Genomic DNA, 17,841 nt, shown 5'->3' on the forward strand with positions numbered 1-17,841 from the left:
TAAAATGTGTCAAAATTTCTTATACATGAAATCCAGAAGTGAAGATAATCATAACTAGGACCTTTTTAGGGACCAGGAATAGAGAAAAGAATGGAGCTTATAGCACCTGTTTAGGTAGTAATGTGGAAAATAGATGGCTGTGTTTTTTAATACCTTTTATCTGCTAAGCGCATGATCTATAACAGTGTTTCTCAAATTGTAGCACACTTCAGAATTACCTGGAGAGTTCATTTAGAATACAAATTCTCAAGCCCCTCCAGATCTGAGGACAGTCTGGGAATGCATATTTCTAATAATTATCCCAGGTGACCATGAAGCAAGGAACATTGCCCTATGATATCAAGAATGAAGCAAATTGAGGATGCAAAACCAAGTTAATACAAGATGTAAAGGTCAGAAGAGGATTCTGGTGGGTTAATGACAGGAGCTAAATTATGGGGTTCCCCATTGCTTCAGAAAAGGTAGAGGAATTAAAGCAATGAACACTGACTCTGTGGACATAGGAATGGATGTCACTTTAATTGTGGGGAAGCTGGACTTCTATGTTCTAGATCCTCTCTTGCCCTTTTTCCTGGGGTAGGTCCAGTCCAGGGGATGAGAACAGTTCTGACACTTGGAACTTTTAAAAGCCCAAGGAAACACGTGATACTGTAGAAAGGACTAACTGGTCCACGTTTTTCCCTTCAGTCTACGTCAACAGAGCAGACAGGTTATTCTTTAACCATGGAAGTCAGACCATGTCACACCTCTTCTTAGATCCTCTGATGGTCTCTCTTCTGACAGTAAAGTCACAATCTTTGTGCTGGTCCCATTACCTCTTCTCTTCATCATTTAACAACCCTCCCCTCATCTCCGTGCCAGCCACCCTGTTCCCTTGCTGCTCTTTCACAGCATTAGGCATGCACTGACCTCAGAGGTGCTCTATTGATTTACTTACCCTTTTGGCACACACTTCCCCTAAATAGCTTCATGGTTCCTCTCTCATCTCCTTCAGGTCTTTGCTCAAATGTTACATCTTCAGTGAGGCCTTCCTCCACCACCCTACAATAATTGCAAACTTCTCCCCTGCACACACATATTTACACATGTGCATGCTTTCTACCCCCTCCCTTGCTTTATTTTTTCCCCTGAATACTTATCACTATATGTGACATGTCTTATTGATGTATCTTCCTTATCATCTTCTTCTCCACTAGAGTGTAAGGCTCATGAGGGAAGTGATTTTAGTCTGCTTTTTTCTGTAGTGTACCCACTACAGAGAACAAGGCCTGGTACATAGTTGTAACTCAAAAAATGTTTGAGGAAGGAAGGATGAAAGAAAATGAATGTAAAGGCACTGTGTCCTAAAATGAAATCACAGATGTGAAACTACTTCAGCAGAAAGCTAGAAGTATTTTGTGGTGGCAGTATTTGTGACTTTTGGAAATTTGAAGTTCTGGGACTATACCAAATAGGAAGTTATTTTTTTCTCATCTCATTATTATGGTTGAATGGATGAAGTCCATAGTTTAACGAAATAATAAAAAATACCCCTGATGCGAATAACAATTCTGAATATATTTTTAAGAAAAGCCAAGGATTGGACGTGGGGTGAGAGAGAAATGAAGAACTGAAGATAATTACAAGGTTTTGGATCTGAACTGCTAGAAAGATAGAATTACATTAATGGAACTAGGAAAGATCAATAAATATTTGTTGAATGAATGAAAAAATTGTAAAAAAAATTTTAAGAGTGTTGCATGATAAAAGGCATAAATGAGACTGAAGATTTGTCTGGACATCCAAACCAAAGGCAAAGTTGGCATTCTGAGATAGAAAGTCAAACCCTGAAGGATAGCAAGAGAAAGAAGTCCATTTTTAGTTCATTTAAATGTTTTAATTTCAATTTACTTTTTTGAGTGAGTTCCTCCTGTTGTATGTTCTTTTTAGGTCTTTCAAAGTGAGCTGAAGAAGCAAAATGAATGGACAAATTATGTTTCTTTTTTTTTCTCTAGAATGGACTCCTGACTGTAGTTGATTCTTATTTTCATTTGCAGAGCAGAGACGGCTAAAGGCAACAGACATTCCGCTACTGCATAGACTCCTACAGGGACCATCCAAAAAGAATGCTCGCATTTTCCTCATGGATAAAGATGCAGAAGAAATTAGCAGTGATGTATGGATGCCATTGCCCTGGATCTGTCTTTGCTCTCTCCTCACTCAGCATCTCTCACACAAATGCTCTGCTTTTTTTTGTTTGTTTTTCTTTCAGGTGGCTCAGTATATTAACTTTCATTTTTCTCTCCTGGAATCCATCCTTCAAAGATTAAATGAAGAAGAGAAAAGAGAGATTCAAAGAACAATAACAAAGTAAGTTAAGAGCTTGCACACTGGGTGCTTTGTTCTTTAATAGGTTCAAGGCACAAAATGTGTCCAGTTGTTAATACTCTTTTTCTCCTTATTTCAGATTCAGTACAGAAAAGGCTATCATACTGAAATGTCTTCAAAGTAAACAGGTAATAAAAACAGAGACAACAGTTTAGCAATACAGGTCACTATTGCTAAAACACTTCAACAAAATTAGAAGGGTGTTACAACTATTTGAGTGCATAAATTCTATACTTGCATTTATACAAATATATGTGAACTTGAATCTGTAGGAAATTGAATGTGGAAAAAGCTTGTCTCTCTTTAAACTGAAGAAGTTAAGTAGGGTTCACAGTTGGACTGAAGGAACTTGAATTTAGTTTCAGTAGCTGGAATAAGCTCGGATACTATGTATTTCAAATAGTTTTTATAGTAAAACACTCAATGAACTTGAATTTAAATGGCATCTTCAGATGCCATGCAGCTTAAACTTATTTTAGCTTCAACTGTCAAGAGAACTTTCATCAACTGACTCTCAGAAATGATTCAGAAGTAAAAGCTGCCAGCTCTTAAAATAAAAAATCAGCACATTACTACCCCACCAAGGAATCTGATGGTGATGGTGTTTCACAGCTCCTTAAACTCTAGCCTTTTCATAAAATCTAGGACTATCTTTCTATGGATATGTGGCTTTGGGCTATCTATAACATCAGAGCTATCTGTCCTTTGGGATGGAAAAGATTATAGACTCTGTTAAGAAATCCAAATTGTAATTTTCTCAACCTAAGCCCTTCTTTTTTTTCCCCCCTCTGTTCTACTGATGACTTTCAGAAGTGTTCTTAAGCTTTTCTTTTGTCAATTGAACTAGTTTTCTTTATTTTTTCCAAACAAACATATCACAGAGATTTAGTGTATTTTGTTGGCTAGGCTAAGACTTGACCCATGATAACCATTTGTTGCTGAAAGAATATAGAAGATAATGCAAAGCTGTGGTAGCCGAAGTTGGGCAGGAAATCTGGAGCTCTGCCCTTTTTCTCCAAGACAACTCATTCTACAAAACAACACTCAGGGTCCATCAAGTACACGTAACCAATCTGAAAAAGCACTGAGAATGCCACAAGTATCATCTATGATTTTATTTATGAACTCTATATTAAAAGGGAGTTTTATGCAGCTCTTTTCCCTTCCACTACTACTTCTATTTGCATTCCTCATAAGCATTGGATTAAACTGATTATATTACGCACACTATGGGGTAAGGTTGAATGTAATAAACCCAGTTGGAAGATCAATTATCAAAATATGAAACATGTTTAAGACAAAGGTATTACTTCTCAGTGTAACCAAATCCTAAACCAGACGAAAGTAAAAGTGTGCTGTGAGCTTTTCAGTCCTAGGAAATCTCCTTTATTGAATAAGACATGGGCTTGCATCTTCATCCTATTATCTATCAGTTAATAAGAAAATCCCATCTCACAAAAATAAAGCAAATGTAATGTTTAAAATTCGGTATGCTTATTTAAAGTAGTGTCAAGTATCTGCCATAAACATGACAAAAGATTCATCTTTAATATATTGAAAGTCTACAAAATGCATTAAAAAATACCATGCCTGGATAGAATAAATAAGACATATGGCTTGAAAAGTAAAATTGCAGAAGAGGAAATGCAAATGGCTACTAAGTATGTGAAAAAAGTTGTATCTTAATAGTGATCAGTTGTATTAGTCTGTGTCTAATCAGGAGACAGAAACCACACAGTCATTTAAACAGGCGAAATTTAATATAAAGAATTACTTAGCGGTGATGATAGAGTAATTATAAAAATGTGAAGAGAGCTCCAAAGGGTACCCTAAGCCTGAGGAAGAATACCCCACAAATGAAAAGCTTGGAGAGAGGAGCTGAGAATTCATTGGAGAAGGTGTGATTGCAGCCCAGTGGATTGGGGAGACATCCTCTGGTTGCCCAGGACACAGCAGGGCCACAGTCATAGACCAATCAGGAACAACTCTCTGGAGTGTGGATCAGGTGGGCAGGTGAGCAGAGGGACTTGGGGCTTCTCTGCAGGCACAAAGCCAGATCACAGAGTGTCGGTGCCTGGAGGTCTACAGGAAATAAAGTCTGGGGGAACAGGTAAGCTGAGGCTGAAGGGTAGGCACACAAATGAAATCAGGGGCACTGCTGCCAGTGCTGCTAGGACTGGGGGGGGGGGGCTTCAGGGGCCATCTCTGCAGGAACCTAGTACAACTCTGTGTATGCCTTGGACTGTGGCATCTTTGAGGTTGCATGGGACAAAGGTGGGGCAAATGGCTTACCAGATGATCAGCCCCACAAGGCACTCTCTGAGAGCATGCACCAAGTTGAGAAGGTATGGAGAGTAATGATCTGAGCTAGGACACAGGCCTCTACTGGGCCTCCAGGCCGTGCCACCACAAACCAAATCAAAAGGGGTTGGAGGAACACAAGATAAAGAAAGCTGCACCCTACAGGCAACTAGCACTGAAGAAACCACTCTGGGTAGAGCAGTGAAGGAAGAAAGTCAGCTTCCCAGAATCAGGAAAGTCCAACTTCCTCCTACAGTGTTTCTCCAGTGCCCCTTACTGACAAAGCATGACATCATGTAAGCTGCAAAGGAAGCATATAGAAAGGCTCCCATGTACATTTTCACAGACAACAGCAAAGTGAATTTGGAGCAGAGATGCAATAAAATAACTGGCATGTCAACAAAATGCAAAGCAAAGGAAAGTGAAATTCATCTATTAAAGAAGATTAAGAAATGATAATACTAAATACTCAACAAATTACAATGAGATGGGCACTTAAACTACTGGTAGAATTACAAATGAATATAACTTTCCTTGAAAGCAATTTCGTAATAAGTTCATCCTATAATTCTAATTGTAGGATCTTATATGAAAATAATCAGATATACAAAGACACTATGTAAAGATGATTATTATTTATTGTGATAAAAGGAAGTAAATAGCCTAATGTTCAAAAATAGGAAAAAAAGATTAAGGAAGGAAAGAAACATTTACCTATAGAATGTTATGCAGCTCTTAAATTGTTTTCTAATAAATTTTAATTATAAGAGTAAATTCTCCTTATGTATCTGGATAAGAATATAGATACAATATCCAAAAGTTTATTATCCATAAGATATATAGATATATGTTTATATATGTAAGTATATTATTATTTGTACATAAACACTACAAACCAAAAACATGTTAAATGTGGTTATGTCTGGTTTGTAGAATTATGTATGGGTGATTCTGTTTTTCATATTTTTCTACACTTGTTAAATAATCTGTAATGAACATGTATTGCTTTTTCTATTTAGGAAATAGAAAATGTATGATTAAAAAATTGCCAACAAAAAAGTAGCAAGTACATGCAAGCACAGAGTTCTACTAGATGCAAAAAAATTCAAATAAATTATTCAAGTGAGATGTTAACATCACTACCGTGGTAGTTTTAAAATATATGTATGAAGTCTTTGATACTCCTCCTCTCAAGATATGGAGCCTAATCTTCCTCACCTTGCCAATGGGCTGGACTTAGTAACTCACTTCTAAGGAACAGAGGAAAACAGAAGTGCCAGGGTGTGGCTTTGGAGACTAGGTCATAAAAGTCACTGTGGTGTCCTCCTTGTTTGTTCTCTTGGATTGCTGGCTCTGGGGGGAGCCAACTGCCACATCCAGAGTAGCCCTAGGGAAAGGCCTATATAACAGGAACTGAGACCTTCTTCCAAAAGCCCAGAAGCCAACAAGGAACTGAGGCACCCTGTCCACAGCCCACAGCCGTGGGAGTGCATCATCGGCCAGCCCGAGTCAAGCCTTCAATGACTGCAGCCCTGGCAAAGAGCTTGACTACAACCTCATGAGAGACCTGAGCCAGAAATCCCAGCTAAACCACTCCTGGATTCCTGATCCTCAGAAAGTGTGTGAGGTACGAAATGTTTGTTGTAGTATGCTGCTACGTTTTAGGATAATTTGTTACATCACAATAGATAACTGATATAATTTCTGAGACAAAAATCTTTTCACTTCAGAGTCATCTTTACATAATACAAGAATATAAACTTTTGTCACAAAACCGTTCATCCTTGTTTTAGGTGGTCCAAATATTTCACTACCAGGTACATATTAGTTCAAATTCAGTTCTAGATAATGTTATACTTATTAATGGTAGAGGACCTGTCACATTCATCTTTGTATACTTTGTTGTACTTAATATGGTGTCCTGTGTATTGGATGTGCTCAATAAAAATCAGTTGAATAAAGGACTGAATGAATTAATGAATGAATAAAAGAATGAGTGAATAAATTGTCTAAAATATTTTTTAAATCCCCTGTATATATGCCTCCTTTTTCACAAATCTGACCTAGTAGCTAAAAACATATCAAAACTTTTCTATATGGTTTTCCCTAATATGGTGGTGTATTTTATCATCTCTTGGCAGTATGAAATATACAGTTAGACAGTGTTACTATGGAATTTTGTTTAGGGTTGTTCAGCTTGGCTTCAAGAACTGAAGAAATCCATTTGCAAGGCAGTTGATCAGGTGGAAATGATGGCAGATGTGTCTATTATATTGAGATATCTAGATGTGAAAGGAAAGGAATAGGATGCAATTCAAGAGGGCAAAACCCTCAACAGCATCCATTTTTCTCCTAAATAACAGCTAAACTATTAGACTGAGACATTTGAAATTGTCCATATTTGGCCTACAAAAGCAGCAATTTTATATTGTTGAAACTAACCACACTTAGCATTTGCCTTACATAGATCAACTCATTTAACATCCATTACACTCCTGTGAGGAAATTAATCTTTTAACCTGATTTTAAAGATGAGGAAAGTAAGCCATGGAGAGGTTAGGAGATTTGCTAAGCTCTTTAGTAGAAGACTGAGGTAGGATTTGAACTTATGGCTCCAGAACCCACACTCTTAACCACTGGAATATATGGCCTCACCCTAATTACACACCCTCAAATGGCATCTCTCTGTCTTCATTTGTGATATAGAAATAATAGTACCTACTTTATTATACGGTTGTAGGAGTTATAGGAATAATATATTTAAAGGCTGACACTTTGCACATAAGAAGTGTGTGATAAATATTAGCTGTTGTTATAACTAAACTATAATATGTCCTCACCCAACACTGTAGCCTAGGCTTTCACTAGGTCTTACTGCCCACAACTACTTTATTCTTGTCTCAAAACCCACCCATCTGAATCACTCACAATTCAGGCTCACACTCTCCACATCTATCTGTTAAAACATGCCTAAGTTTCTAGTCATTGGTCAGGGTCACTCCTTCCATGAACTTTCCTGGTCTCTGTGGCTATGTGTGATCTCAAACTCCTGGGTTCCACAATAGTTAGCTCTGCTCTTGTGACACTGGAAACATGAAATCTGCCCATTATTATAATTCCTTATGTGTTTATATCTTGTTTAAATTCATTAGTGATCTGGTCATATCATATTCATATTATTCCCTGCAACACCTAGCACAGTGTATTGAATACAATAGATACTTAAATGTTTATTGGATTTACTTTGCTAGTATATATGAACATGCTGAAATTACTGGAGTAAGGAAAAACTGAAATCAAGTAAAGAGCACTATTATGAGAATTAAACATTTTCTCTAACCAAAATCATTTATTTAGTAAGCACTAAAATATCACTGCTTATTTTTACTTCATTACACACACACACACAAAACCTGCAAAACTAAGTCGAAATGATAAGTTCTTTATGTCATTTATGCCGGGATTTCCAGGGAAAAGACTACTATTACAAATCATCACTGAAAGCTCAAGTGAATATAAATATGTTAGGACCCCTTGGTGACAATGTCAACATCACATATCTCAGGTAAAGATGAAAGGGAATACAGTCATGTAAGTACCTTTATTGTAAAACACATTTCATTCAGTTCATCAATAATCATTTTCAGTAGTGGTACAGATAGAAACCACAAATGGCACTTGGGGTCTTTTTCACTCTAGAAACCCAGCAGCCAGGTCCCAATTCAATGTGGCAGCTCATTACATCCACCTGAGGTTTTGAAAGGCCCCTTGGTTTCATATTTCTGTTGCTGCTTCTGAGAAGTAGAAAGCTTATGGGGAGAGAGAAGGGATGGAAGTGGCTTGTAGGAGAGTTACAATAAGTAGATTTCTCTGCTGAGTAGGAAAGGAGAGATTTAGTGTAGACTAGTTAATGTTCCTGAGTAACATTGCTAGTAGCTGAAAAATGATGTTGATTCTTCTTTTGAATATTAGACATGCATTTCATTATTCATGAAATACAAAAAGCAGTTCTCAGCGAAGATTGTACATTGACATATGCTGGAATCTTTTAGCCTCCCAAAACAGACTGGCACTTTTTGATCAGTTTGGACCCCTAAAAAAAAGCAAATAAGCACATCTGTGAGAAAGAGAAAACAGCTAAGCAGCTCTGATCCCCAAACAGAAAACCTTTAAGACTTCCCTTTTGCATGCCTGAGATGGGTTCTAATAAGCCTGCCTCTCAAGGTCTCAGAATTTCTAACAGGCCTAGTCCCTTAGCTTAAGGACCTAATTAACTGCAACGCCTCATCCACTTTCAGGATCCCAGATTTAGAATAAATAAAAATTTGCTTCCTCCTCACAAAAATACAGCACTCTTTTGCTGCAGGGTAAGAATGAACAATCAACGTCAGCTTCTCGCTGCATTTTAAAACAGCTCTAGGGTAATCCCATGCTAAATCACTACATATTCAGGTATAGAAATTCAAGAGGAACAAAACCACTAAAATTGATCAGATTATCTCTACTCCCTTCATATGTACTGGTGTAGGCCTTGAATATTAAGTCCGAAAGTTTTCCCCAATTTGTACCTGTATAGTCCTTATTCAAATAAAAATCATTTGTGGAAGCCCAAGTAGATAAAAGTGAAATTTTTAGCTTAGTGGAAATGGGACCCCTAGAACTCCACTGCTAAGGAATGAACACACACACATCTGAGGGATAGATGACTCACACTCCTAAAAGCCTCTAGGATCCTGTAGAAAATGGTTAGAAGTCTAGTAATTTAGTTCTTCTTCCCACCTTCAAACAGTACCACACCTAAATTGTCTAGAAAGATTGAAATCTATTTAGGCTTGTTTTTAAAAATACCTCTGGAACTTACGTATCCTTACTTCCACGGTGACCCATGACTTTTTTTGTTTTGTTTTGTTTGAATGTTAATTTATTTCCTTTTTTTAATTCATGTTTTAAAATTAGTTAATTTACAATGTTGTATTAGATTCAGGTGTACAGCAAAATGATTCAAGTATATACATCTATTCTTTTTCAGATTCTTTTCCATTATAGGTTATTACAAGGCATTGAATATAGTTCCCTGTGCTATATGGTAGATCCTTGTTGTTTATCTATTTTATACACAGTAGTGTGTATATGTTAATCTCATATGTTAATCTCAAATTCCTAATTTATCGCCCCCACCCCCTGCCATCCCCTCTGGTAACCATTAAGTTTGTTTTCTATGTCTGTGAGTCTATTTCTGTTTTGGAAATAAGTTCATTTATATCATTTTTTTAGATTCCACATAGAAGTTGTATCATATAGTATTTGTCTTTCTCTGTCTGACTTACTTCACTTAGTATGATTATTTCTAGGTCCATCCATGTTGCTGCAAATGGCATTACTTCACTCTTTTTTATGGCTGAGCAATATTCCATTGTGTATATATATCACATCTTCTTTGTCCATTCATCTGTCGATGGACATTTAGGTTGCTTCCATGTCTTGACTATTGTAAATAGTGCTGCTATGAATATTGGAGTGCATGAATCTTTTTGAATTAGAGTTTTTGTCTTTTCTGGATATATGCTCAGAAGCAGGATTGCTGGATCATATTAATAGCTCTATTTTTAGTTTTTTAAGGAACCTCCATACAGTTCTCCATAGTGGCTGCACCAATTTACATTCCCACCAACAGTGTAGGAGGGTTCCCTTTTCTCCACACCCTCTCCAGCATTTATTATTTGTAGACCTTTTAATGACGGCTATTCTGACTGGTATGAGGTGATACCTCATTGTAGTTTTGATTTGCATTTCTCTAATGATTAGTGATATTGAGCATCTTTTCATGTGCCTGTTGGCCATCTGTATGTCCTCTTTGGAGAAATGTCTATTTAGGTCTTCTGCCCATTTTTTGATTGGGTTGTTTGGTTTTTTGGTATTAAGCTGTATGAGCTGTTTGTATGTTTTGGAAATTAATCCCTTGTCAGTAGCATTGTTTGCAAATATTTTCTTCCAGCCTGTACGTTGTCTGTATGGGAGACTGCTAACCTGTCATCCATCTGAAGACTTTGGAATAAACATTACTAGTCTATATCTCCAAGTCCTGTGACATGCTTTTCAAACCATTTTACATTCTAGATACTGCTGGGCATAACAACTTGCCAAGATCCTTTTAAAATGGGTCACCTCTTATCTCTTTTGAAATCCCAATTCAATAAGAGTAACAATATACTGGAAAGAATAAAGCCTACTGATGCTAAAAAGAAAAAAAAAAAAACACCATCAATGTAAGAGCTATAATGAACTTCTGAAAAATAGTCATTGGTGTGATGTTAATCAACATATCAAAATGCAGAGATAGAAGCTCAGAATAGTAACATTAGAGAAGTACCAGCAGTAAAAGACCAGAAAGTCATTGATTTCTGAGCTGCTTTGGTTCTTATCTCCTGCTCAGGAGATAAGATAAACTTCCTAAAGATTCCTGAAGTCACTATTATCCTTTCAATATACTAATTTTTACTTAGGTTAGCCAGAATTTGATTCTATTATTTACAGCTAAAGAACCCCAACTAACATACCAGCTTAAAATATAACTGTATAAATATATGGGTGAAATAATATTTAAATATGCAAGGGCCCCTACAGTTTATCACCCGGGTGCCCATTCTGAAAAAATACATAAATACATACACACCTAACTTAAGAATGTAGCCAAAAAAAACTTAAAAGAATCCAAGAAAAAAAACACAAAATGGGATGTTAGAAATAGTCAATTTTACCCAGAGTTACACTTAAAAAGAGACTCTTAGTGGACAGCCATAAATCAGTCCCAGAAATAACTAAATCCAAACTGAAAGATTAAGTCAGAGGACTTTTCAAATGTTGTCAAACTTTAAGTTTCAAATCTTATCAAACTTTAAGATGGTAGAATATTCTATTACAAAAACTGTATGATTACAAAAACTTTAAGATGATAGAATATTCTATTACAAAAACTATCACTGCTAAACCTGATATAATTTAGCAGTGTGATATATTTTAGTGGTGTGATGAAAGTAGTTGTTTTATTTGTCAACATGGAAAAAGAATGGTAAGTAGAAACTCTCAAAAAAGAAGGATGTACTAGGAAATCATAGTCCAAATATGTAAAACTAAATAAATGTGGCATATTTTCTGCAGTTGAGAGTAAGAAAAAAGACTTCATTTAATCTTGACACTTTTTAAATGATCCAAGATAAGTCATTGAACTATTGGTCAATCCATTCATTGTACAGCTGTAAATAATATTACAGTTAAACACACTATTGAACACTATTTAATGGCTTCCAGTTTTTGGATCAACCTATTGACAAAGCATATAAGCCTTACATTTACAAAGCAGAATGAATAAACCTAGACAGTGTGGAAGTAATGGTATAGCTTTAAAAAGGGAAGCTGGCAAAGAAATCAAAAGAAGTTTAGACATGTTAATTATCTTTTGGAAAATCACTAGATGCTGATTGAAGTCGAAGGACCAAGAAATAGAGCATAACCAATAAAAGAGCTAAAACTACAAAAATACTTTACCTAAAAAAAAAAAATTGAGAGTCTACTGGTAGTATTGTCGAAGTTAGTGTAAGTATACTACATTCTTTAAGTGACAGCAGTATTTTAAAAAACTATTAAAGTAATAATGGTAATCATTAGGCATACTAAAAGTGAAAACTTAAATTGCTTACCTTTTGGGAATGGGAAATGTACCCTGCTCTTCTGTCTGAACTCTTTTCATGTTCGTGTATTACTTATGTAATTTTCAAAACTTGTGTGATGTATCATAAGAGACTAAATTCAGTATCCCAGAGTGACCTGATCCATGTGGTTGCGATATCACATTGCTTAATCTGATCCTTGTTTTTTCTCCAGAAATGCATCTCAGGATTGCAGTAGCTTTGATAGTAGACCCATCAAGTTGTAAGCCTAGGCCACTTAAACCAACAAGTCTTTCCACATGAACTTGTGTTAAGTCACAACTAAAAGCAGAACTTGCCTTTTTTTATTGTTAAATTTCATGTATTATTTTCAAACCATCATTTCAACCTGCCCAAATTCCTGAGATTTCTTGTTAACTTTCTTCTATGTTATATTCTGTTGGGTGACAGATAAGTATCTCAGGCTACAATTATCATTCCCCACTGACCTGGAGGAGAGAATTTCTGAGTAGTTTTCTCCTTAAAACTGCTGAAGTCTACAATTCACATCATTATTTCATGAAATATGAAATTCCTTTCCTTTGGAAGATCCGAATTCACCTTGTATAGCTGAGTTTGTTATTTTATTCCTTCTTTTTGTTTCATTCTTATTCTTACCAACAATCCAACATTAATTTTGGTTCACTTTTTTCTCCTTAGAATTTTCCTGCATTCTGGTTTACTTCTCAAAATATGTCTTCCATCTTGCCTAAAAATGTTTTACCCTCCCACTAGCCACAGCTAGAAAGGCAGTCTTCAAAGCTGCCCACTTTCTCTTTTAACAGGCATAACAGATTCATATAATTGACTATTCTAATCTCAGAAAAGAAAACAAAGAAAATGCATGTAGGTCCCTGGAGCAGTTAGTCTAACTTGGAACATCTACAGACTGCTAATTGGCTAAGCCTCTTCACTTCTGGGATTTTGGTTCCATGGAGACTCCCAAAGCCACTAGGTATTATTCCTTTGCATTACAGTCAAACCTAGACCTCTTCCACAAACATAGAGGCACAAAGACTCACCGAAATTCTTGATGATAAGATTCCAAAATATTTCGATCATATATTCCTATATTTTTTGCTAAGCCTATTCATATAAGGTTATTGCTTTTATATTCCAGTCTTACTTTGTATTTAATGTCCCCAAAATCTTTCACTTCCTTTCATAAATAGGTTATTTTTCTATTGTTTTATTATTTTTGTGACTGTCCTTGGTTCCAACTTCTCACTAAGTTAGATATATAAAAATATTGGGAAGGGAGGGAGGAAACAGTTTATGATTATCTATTTTCACCTTAGGAAAGTTGTTCTTAAAGTGGTCACCAAACCAGCAGCATGAGTAGCACCTGGGAATTTGTTAGAAATGCAAATAATCAGACCCCACCCTAGCTCTATTAAATCAGGAATGCTGGGAATGGAAAATATTGATTTTGTTTTAACAAGCCCTCTAAGTAACTCTGATGCACACGAATATTTCAGAATCACCTCCTTAAAATAATCATACAGAGATATACTTGGTCGAACTTTATAGCTGGTGCAGAATTACATATAATAAACATTTCTATCTGAAGAAGTTCATCTAGCAAATTTTAATTAACATGATATATTCTTCAGATAGCCCCTATTTTCTCCTAAAAGAAAGTAGAGAGGGAAGGGGAGGGAAGGGGAAAAGTTTGGGCTTTTCAACGATTAAGTTGAAGAGCACTGTCAGACAAAAAGTGTGGGGAAAAAAGCACACAGAAGTCTTCCTATCATGTTATTGATGAAATAGTTCAAGCAAGAAGCATTCACACTCAAGAGCAAGAACACTTCAAGAAAATTCCTTTGGGAATTTTTAGACACAGGCCCTTCTGCAAAAGTGTTTATCTGTGTGGATATGGGGTTGTTACTCAGGTAGAGATCTGTTTTCTGAACGTTTTACAAAAAAGTGAAAGGGCTTTAAAGTAAATAAATGGGCACTTGTGACTATTTTCATTTTGTGTATCAGCTGGTCTGGGAGTCAGCAAACATTTTTTGTGAACAGCCAGATAATATTTGGAGCTTTGCAGTTCATTCAGTCTGTCACAACTACTCAGTCTTACAACTACTCAACTCTGCTGTTGTAAAAAGCGGCCATAGACAACATGTAAATAAATGGGCAAGGCTGTGTGCTAACACAACCTTGTTTACATAAACAGGGAGTGGAGCTGAGTTAGCCAGAGGGCTGTAGTTTGCCTATCTTTGACTAGACAATAGATATATGACTTTTAACATAATCACATGTACAGTTTAGGTAAAAAAGTAGAAAAGAGCCACTGAAGGTAATTGAGGCATTCATGAAAATTGTTACCTGTGAAAACGTTTCCCTGGGCCACTGCTAAACCTAGTCCTAACTAGGACTAACTAGCCACAGCCTGTTTTGACTGTAAAAATTATATTATATTTTATTTTTTGAACCACATGCTTGCATTCTTCTACTCAGATACTATTACCTACTATATCCTAGTTTCTGCTTCTCAAGTCATGTCCCCAGGAGAACGGTCCATCCCAGGTCCCCTCCATGAATCTACATGAATTTTCTGTGTCACACAGGGATGGTAGGATTAGCATGATATTCTTAGAAATTTAAGTCATACAACGTTACCGTCTTATGAAAAGTCATTTGCTTGTTAACTGTATGCAATTAGATTAGTTACACAAAACAGTCTACTGGTACTCAGTTTGGTGTGTATGCACAAAGAGACACTTTTTTCTGGTCACTGTTCTTTTCTCTTTCTATTCTTCAGCCCCCTGTTCTAATGATCTGCCACTGAGAAAATGCAATCCTTTTCACCTAAACTGGTTTCCTAGTTAAGCCCCAAACTACATTTGGTGACTCTTCCTGATTATGCCCCCAGAAATTTCTAGAACGAAGCTACAGTTTGCTCTATATTTCCAAGGACACCATCTCTATAATGAGAAAGTCTTCAACTCATCCTTCTTCCTCCCACCCTCAGTCCTAAACATCTCATTTCATCTGCTGTCATGACTTTGTATTTATCTTTATTCATGTCTAACATGACTAGTTCCCTCAAATGAACATAAATATTAATATATCTTAAACCCAAATATAGTCAATTACACCCATCCACTTAAACTGTGATTTTCTGCTAATCCATTCATGATTGGCATGGAGAAAGGATTTTTTTTTAACTGTACCCTAAGAGAACTAAGACAATAGACAAGGAAACAGAGATACCTCTTCTTGGAGACACATTTCACTTTTCTCTGCTTGACAGCACATCTCCACCAGGTGAGCAAAATCCACAATAACTGATTGGAACTGCATCTCTGCTGCATATGGTTCCTGCTTCACAAGGTTGCTGAGGAGTCTGAATAAGAAATGAGTGGCAAAAATACAATCACTCCCTGAGTTCTAGAAGGCCAGCTTGCAAACCTGCCTTACTTATTTAAAGCTGCACACCACCCATGCCTTTGCATAGCTCTCACTCTTAAGTCTACAGGCCGTGAAAATGCCCCGATGTCCTCATAGTTTTCACAGTATCCATCTCCATCTTTTATTCAACATATTTTTCTTCAAGCACATCTCATCAATATAACTATTATATTAAATTAAATTAAATTGCCTTTATGTAATTATTACTAGGGTAAATATTATTTTTTATTTTTATTACATTGGGTGGTAAATAGGTTATAGAATAAATTAGCTTTTCCTATAATATTTTGTTATGAGCAACATTTATTCTAAACAACTAACTTCCCAATAAATATTACAAGTATAACACACCTGGAAGTTGAGGCCCCCTTATATGTTATTAATAATAAAACCAATATACTAATTTGAAACTTCAGTAGTTTGACAATCATCTCAGATTTCCCTCACAGAATGAGTTTCCCCACAACTATATAAACATCGGTGTTTCAACCACTTCGAATATTTAAAATTATAACCTGGTTTCTGTCTCTCTATTTAATAAAGTAGTATCGGGCTTCCCTGGTGGCACAGTGGTTGAGAGTCCGCCTGCCGATGCAGGGGACACGGGTTCGTGCCCCGGTCCGGGAAGATCCCACATGCCGCGGAGCGGCTGGGCCCGTGAGCCATGGCCGCTGAGCCTGCGCGTCCGGAGCCTGTGCTCCGCAACAGGAGAGGCCACAACAGTGAGAGGCCCACGTACCGCAAAAAATATATAAATAAAAAAATAAAGTAGTATCCCAAATCTTCCAATGTTGTCTTTTTTTTTTTTCTTTACTGATCAAGAGAGATTTAATTACAAAGAAAACAAGCATGAAGGGTAGGGGAAATGTACATTAATCCATATTTTATTGCTTACCCCAAAACCTTCATTTACTCTTCATTTTCAAATTCACATTGATAATACCTAGTGGCCTTATTTGTACTTGAATGGGTATAAAAGAAAATATCTCAAAGCTTTAAGTAGCTATTTCTATGACACTCTAACCCAAGGGTCCGGCAAACATTTTAGCCTTTTTCAGCCAAGAGGCAAAATTGAGGATATTATATAAGTACTTATATCACAAGACAGAGAACTCCAGGCCCGCCCCAGCCCTGGGGTGGGCTGCCCCAAGTGGCTGGCGGGCATAGTTTGTGCCAGTTGCCATCAGCTGGAAATGATGGTGAAGAGGGACCAGACGTGGGGAAGGGGGCGCGCGCCGCTTGTCTCACTCTGTACCCCAGTGACACGCCCTTTTCTTCTCCCCGCACCCCGCTCTCAGTGCGGTGCGGGCAGCTGGCCCAAAGCAAGGTGACTCTCTGAGTCGCTTGACTCCTGGACTGAGATGCCACCCACCCCTCTGCTGCCCGGTAGTCGTCAACAGTGTAGTCCCCGCCATGCACGTGACACCAGCGCAGTCACTGGGCAGAGCGAGCTCGGTCCCAGGCGGGGAGGGCAGGAGCGAAGCCGGGAACGGAAACGAAGCAGACACGGCACTCTGCAGCTCCCAGGCTTAGCTTGTTCAGGCGGTGCCCGCAGGACCTTCAGAAACAGCCCTGGCCAGATGGCCGTAGCGTGCTGACCCCATCTAAGCAATCAGATATTTAGCTTAACTTGGTAGCGCCCTGGACATGCCTCTGAACTTCCCATTTCAGCTCCACCCTCTCCCACCCTCCCCCCAACCCCCAGCCTTGAGGATAGACAGAGCTGAAACAGCGGCATGACTGAAGATAAGGAAGCACAAGCCAATTTTCTTGTCGGAAACTACTACAGTGATGAGGTGGGTTTGAGAAGCATGTAATCACTGCATCCTCTGAGCACCAGCAAGACACAGTCAATAGAAGCTAGGAGATTTTAATTAACTCCATGTTTGCCCCTAGTCCTAAGACCTGGGAACTTAGAAAAAAATCAGAGAGGGGACAAAGACATATGCACAAAAATATTCATTGTCACAATTTATGATACTTAGAAACTGAAAACAATTTTCATGCCCAGAAACAGGGACTGGTTAAGTTCATTATTGTACCCACAAACTGG

General features: G+C 37.4%; 2 protein-coding genes across 3 annotated transcripts in view; one reads left to right on the forward strand and one right to left on the reverse strand.

Moving 5' to 3' along the window:
* Positions 1-2,522, forward strand: part of RASSF6 (Ras association domain family member 6) — a gene marked incomplete at both ends in the record, with an annotated part of 46,176 nt that extends 43,654 nt beyond the window's left edge. For both annotated transcript variants that reach the window (XM_079705248.1, XM_079705247.1), the window contains 3 exons: positions 2,037-2,155; positions 2,252-2,349; positions 2,447-2,522. In XM_079705248.1, coding sequence (XP_079561374.1) covers positions 2,037-2,155; positions 2,252-2,349; positions 2,447-2,522 — 293 coding nt within the window. The remainder of the gene's footprint in view (positions 1-2,036; positions 2,156-2,251; positions 2,350-2,446) is intronic.
* A 6,194-nt stretch (positions 2,523-8,716) lies between these two features.
* LOC307059560 (alpha-fetoprotein-like) overlaps positions 8,717-17,841 on the reverse strand; it is a gene marked incomplete at both ends in the record, with an annotated part of 38,629 nt that continues 29,504 nt past the window's right edge. The window contains 2 exons of the mRNA XM_079713635.1: positions 8,717-8,761; positions 15,591-15,723. Of these exons, the coding sequence (XP_079569761.1) occupies positions 8,717-8,761; positions 15,591-15,723 (178 nt within the window). The remainder of the gene's footprint in view (positions 8,762-15,590; positions 15,724-17,841) is intronic.

This window comes from Hyperoodon ampullatus, assembly GCF_949752795.1.
Source record: "Hyperoodon ampullatus genome assembly, chromosome: 1".
Taxonomy (NCBI): Eukaryota; Metazoa; Chordata; class Mammalia; order Artiodactyla; family Ziphiidae; genus Hyperoodon; species Hyperoodon ampullatus.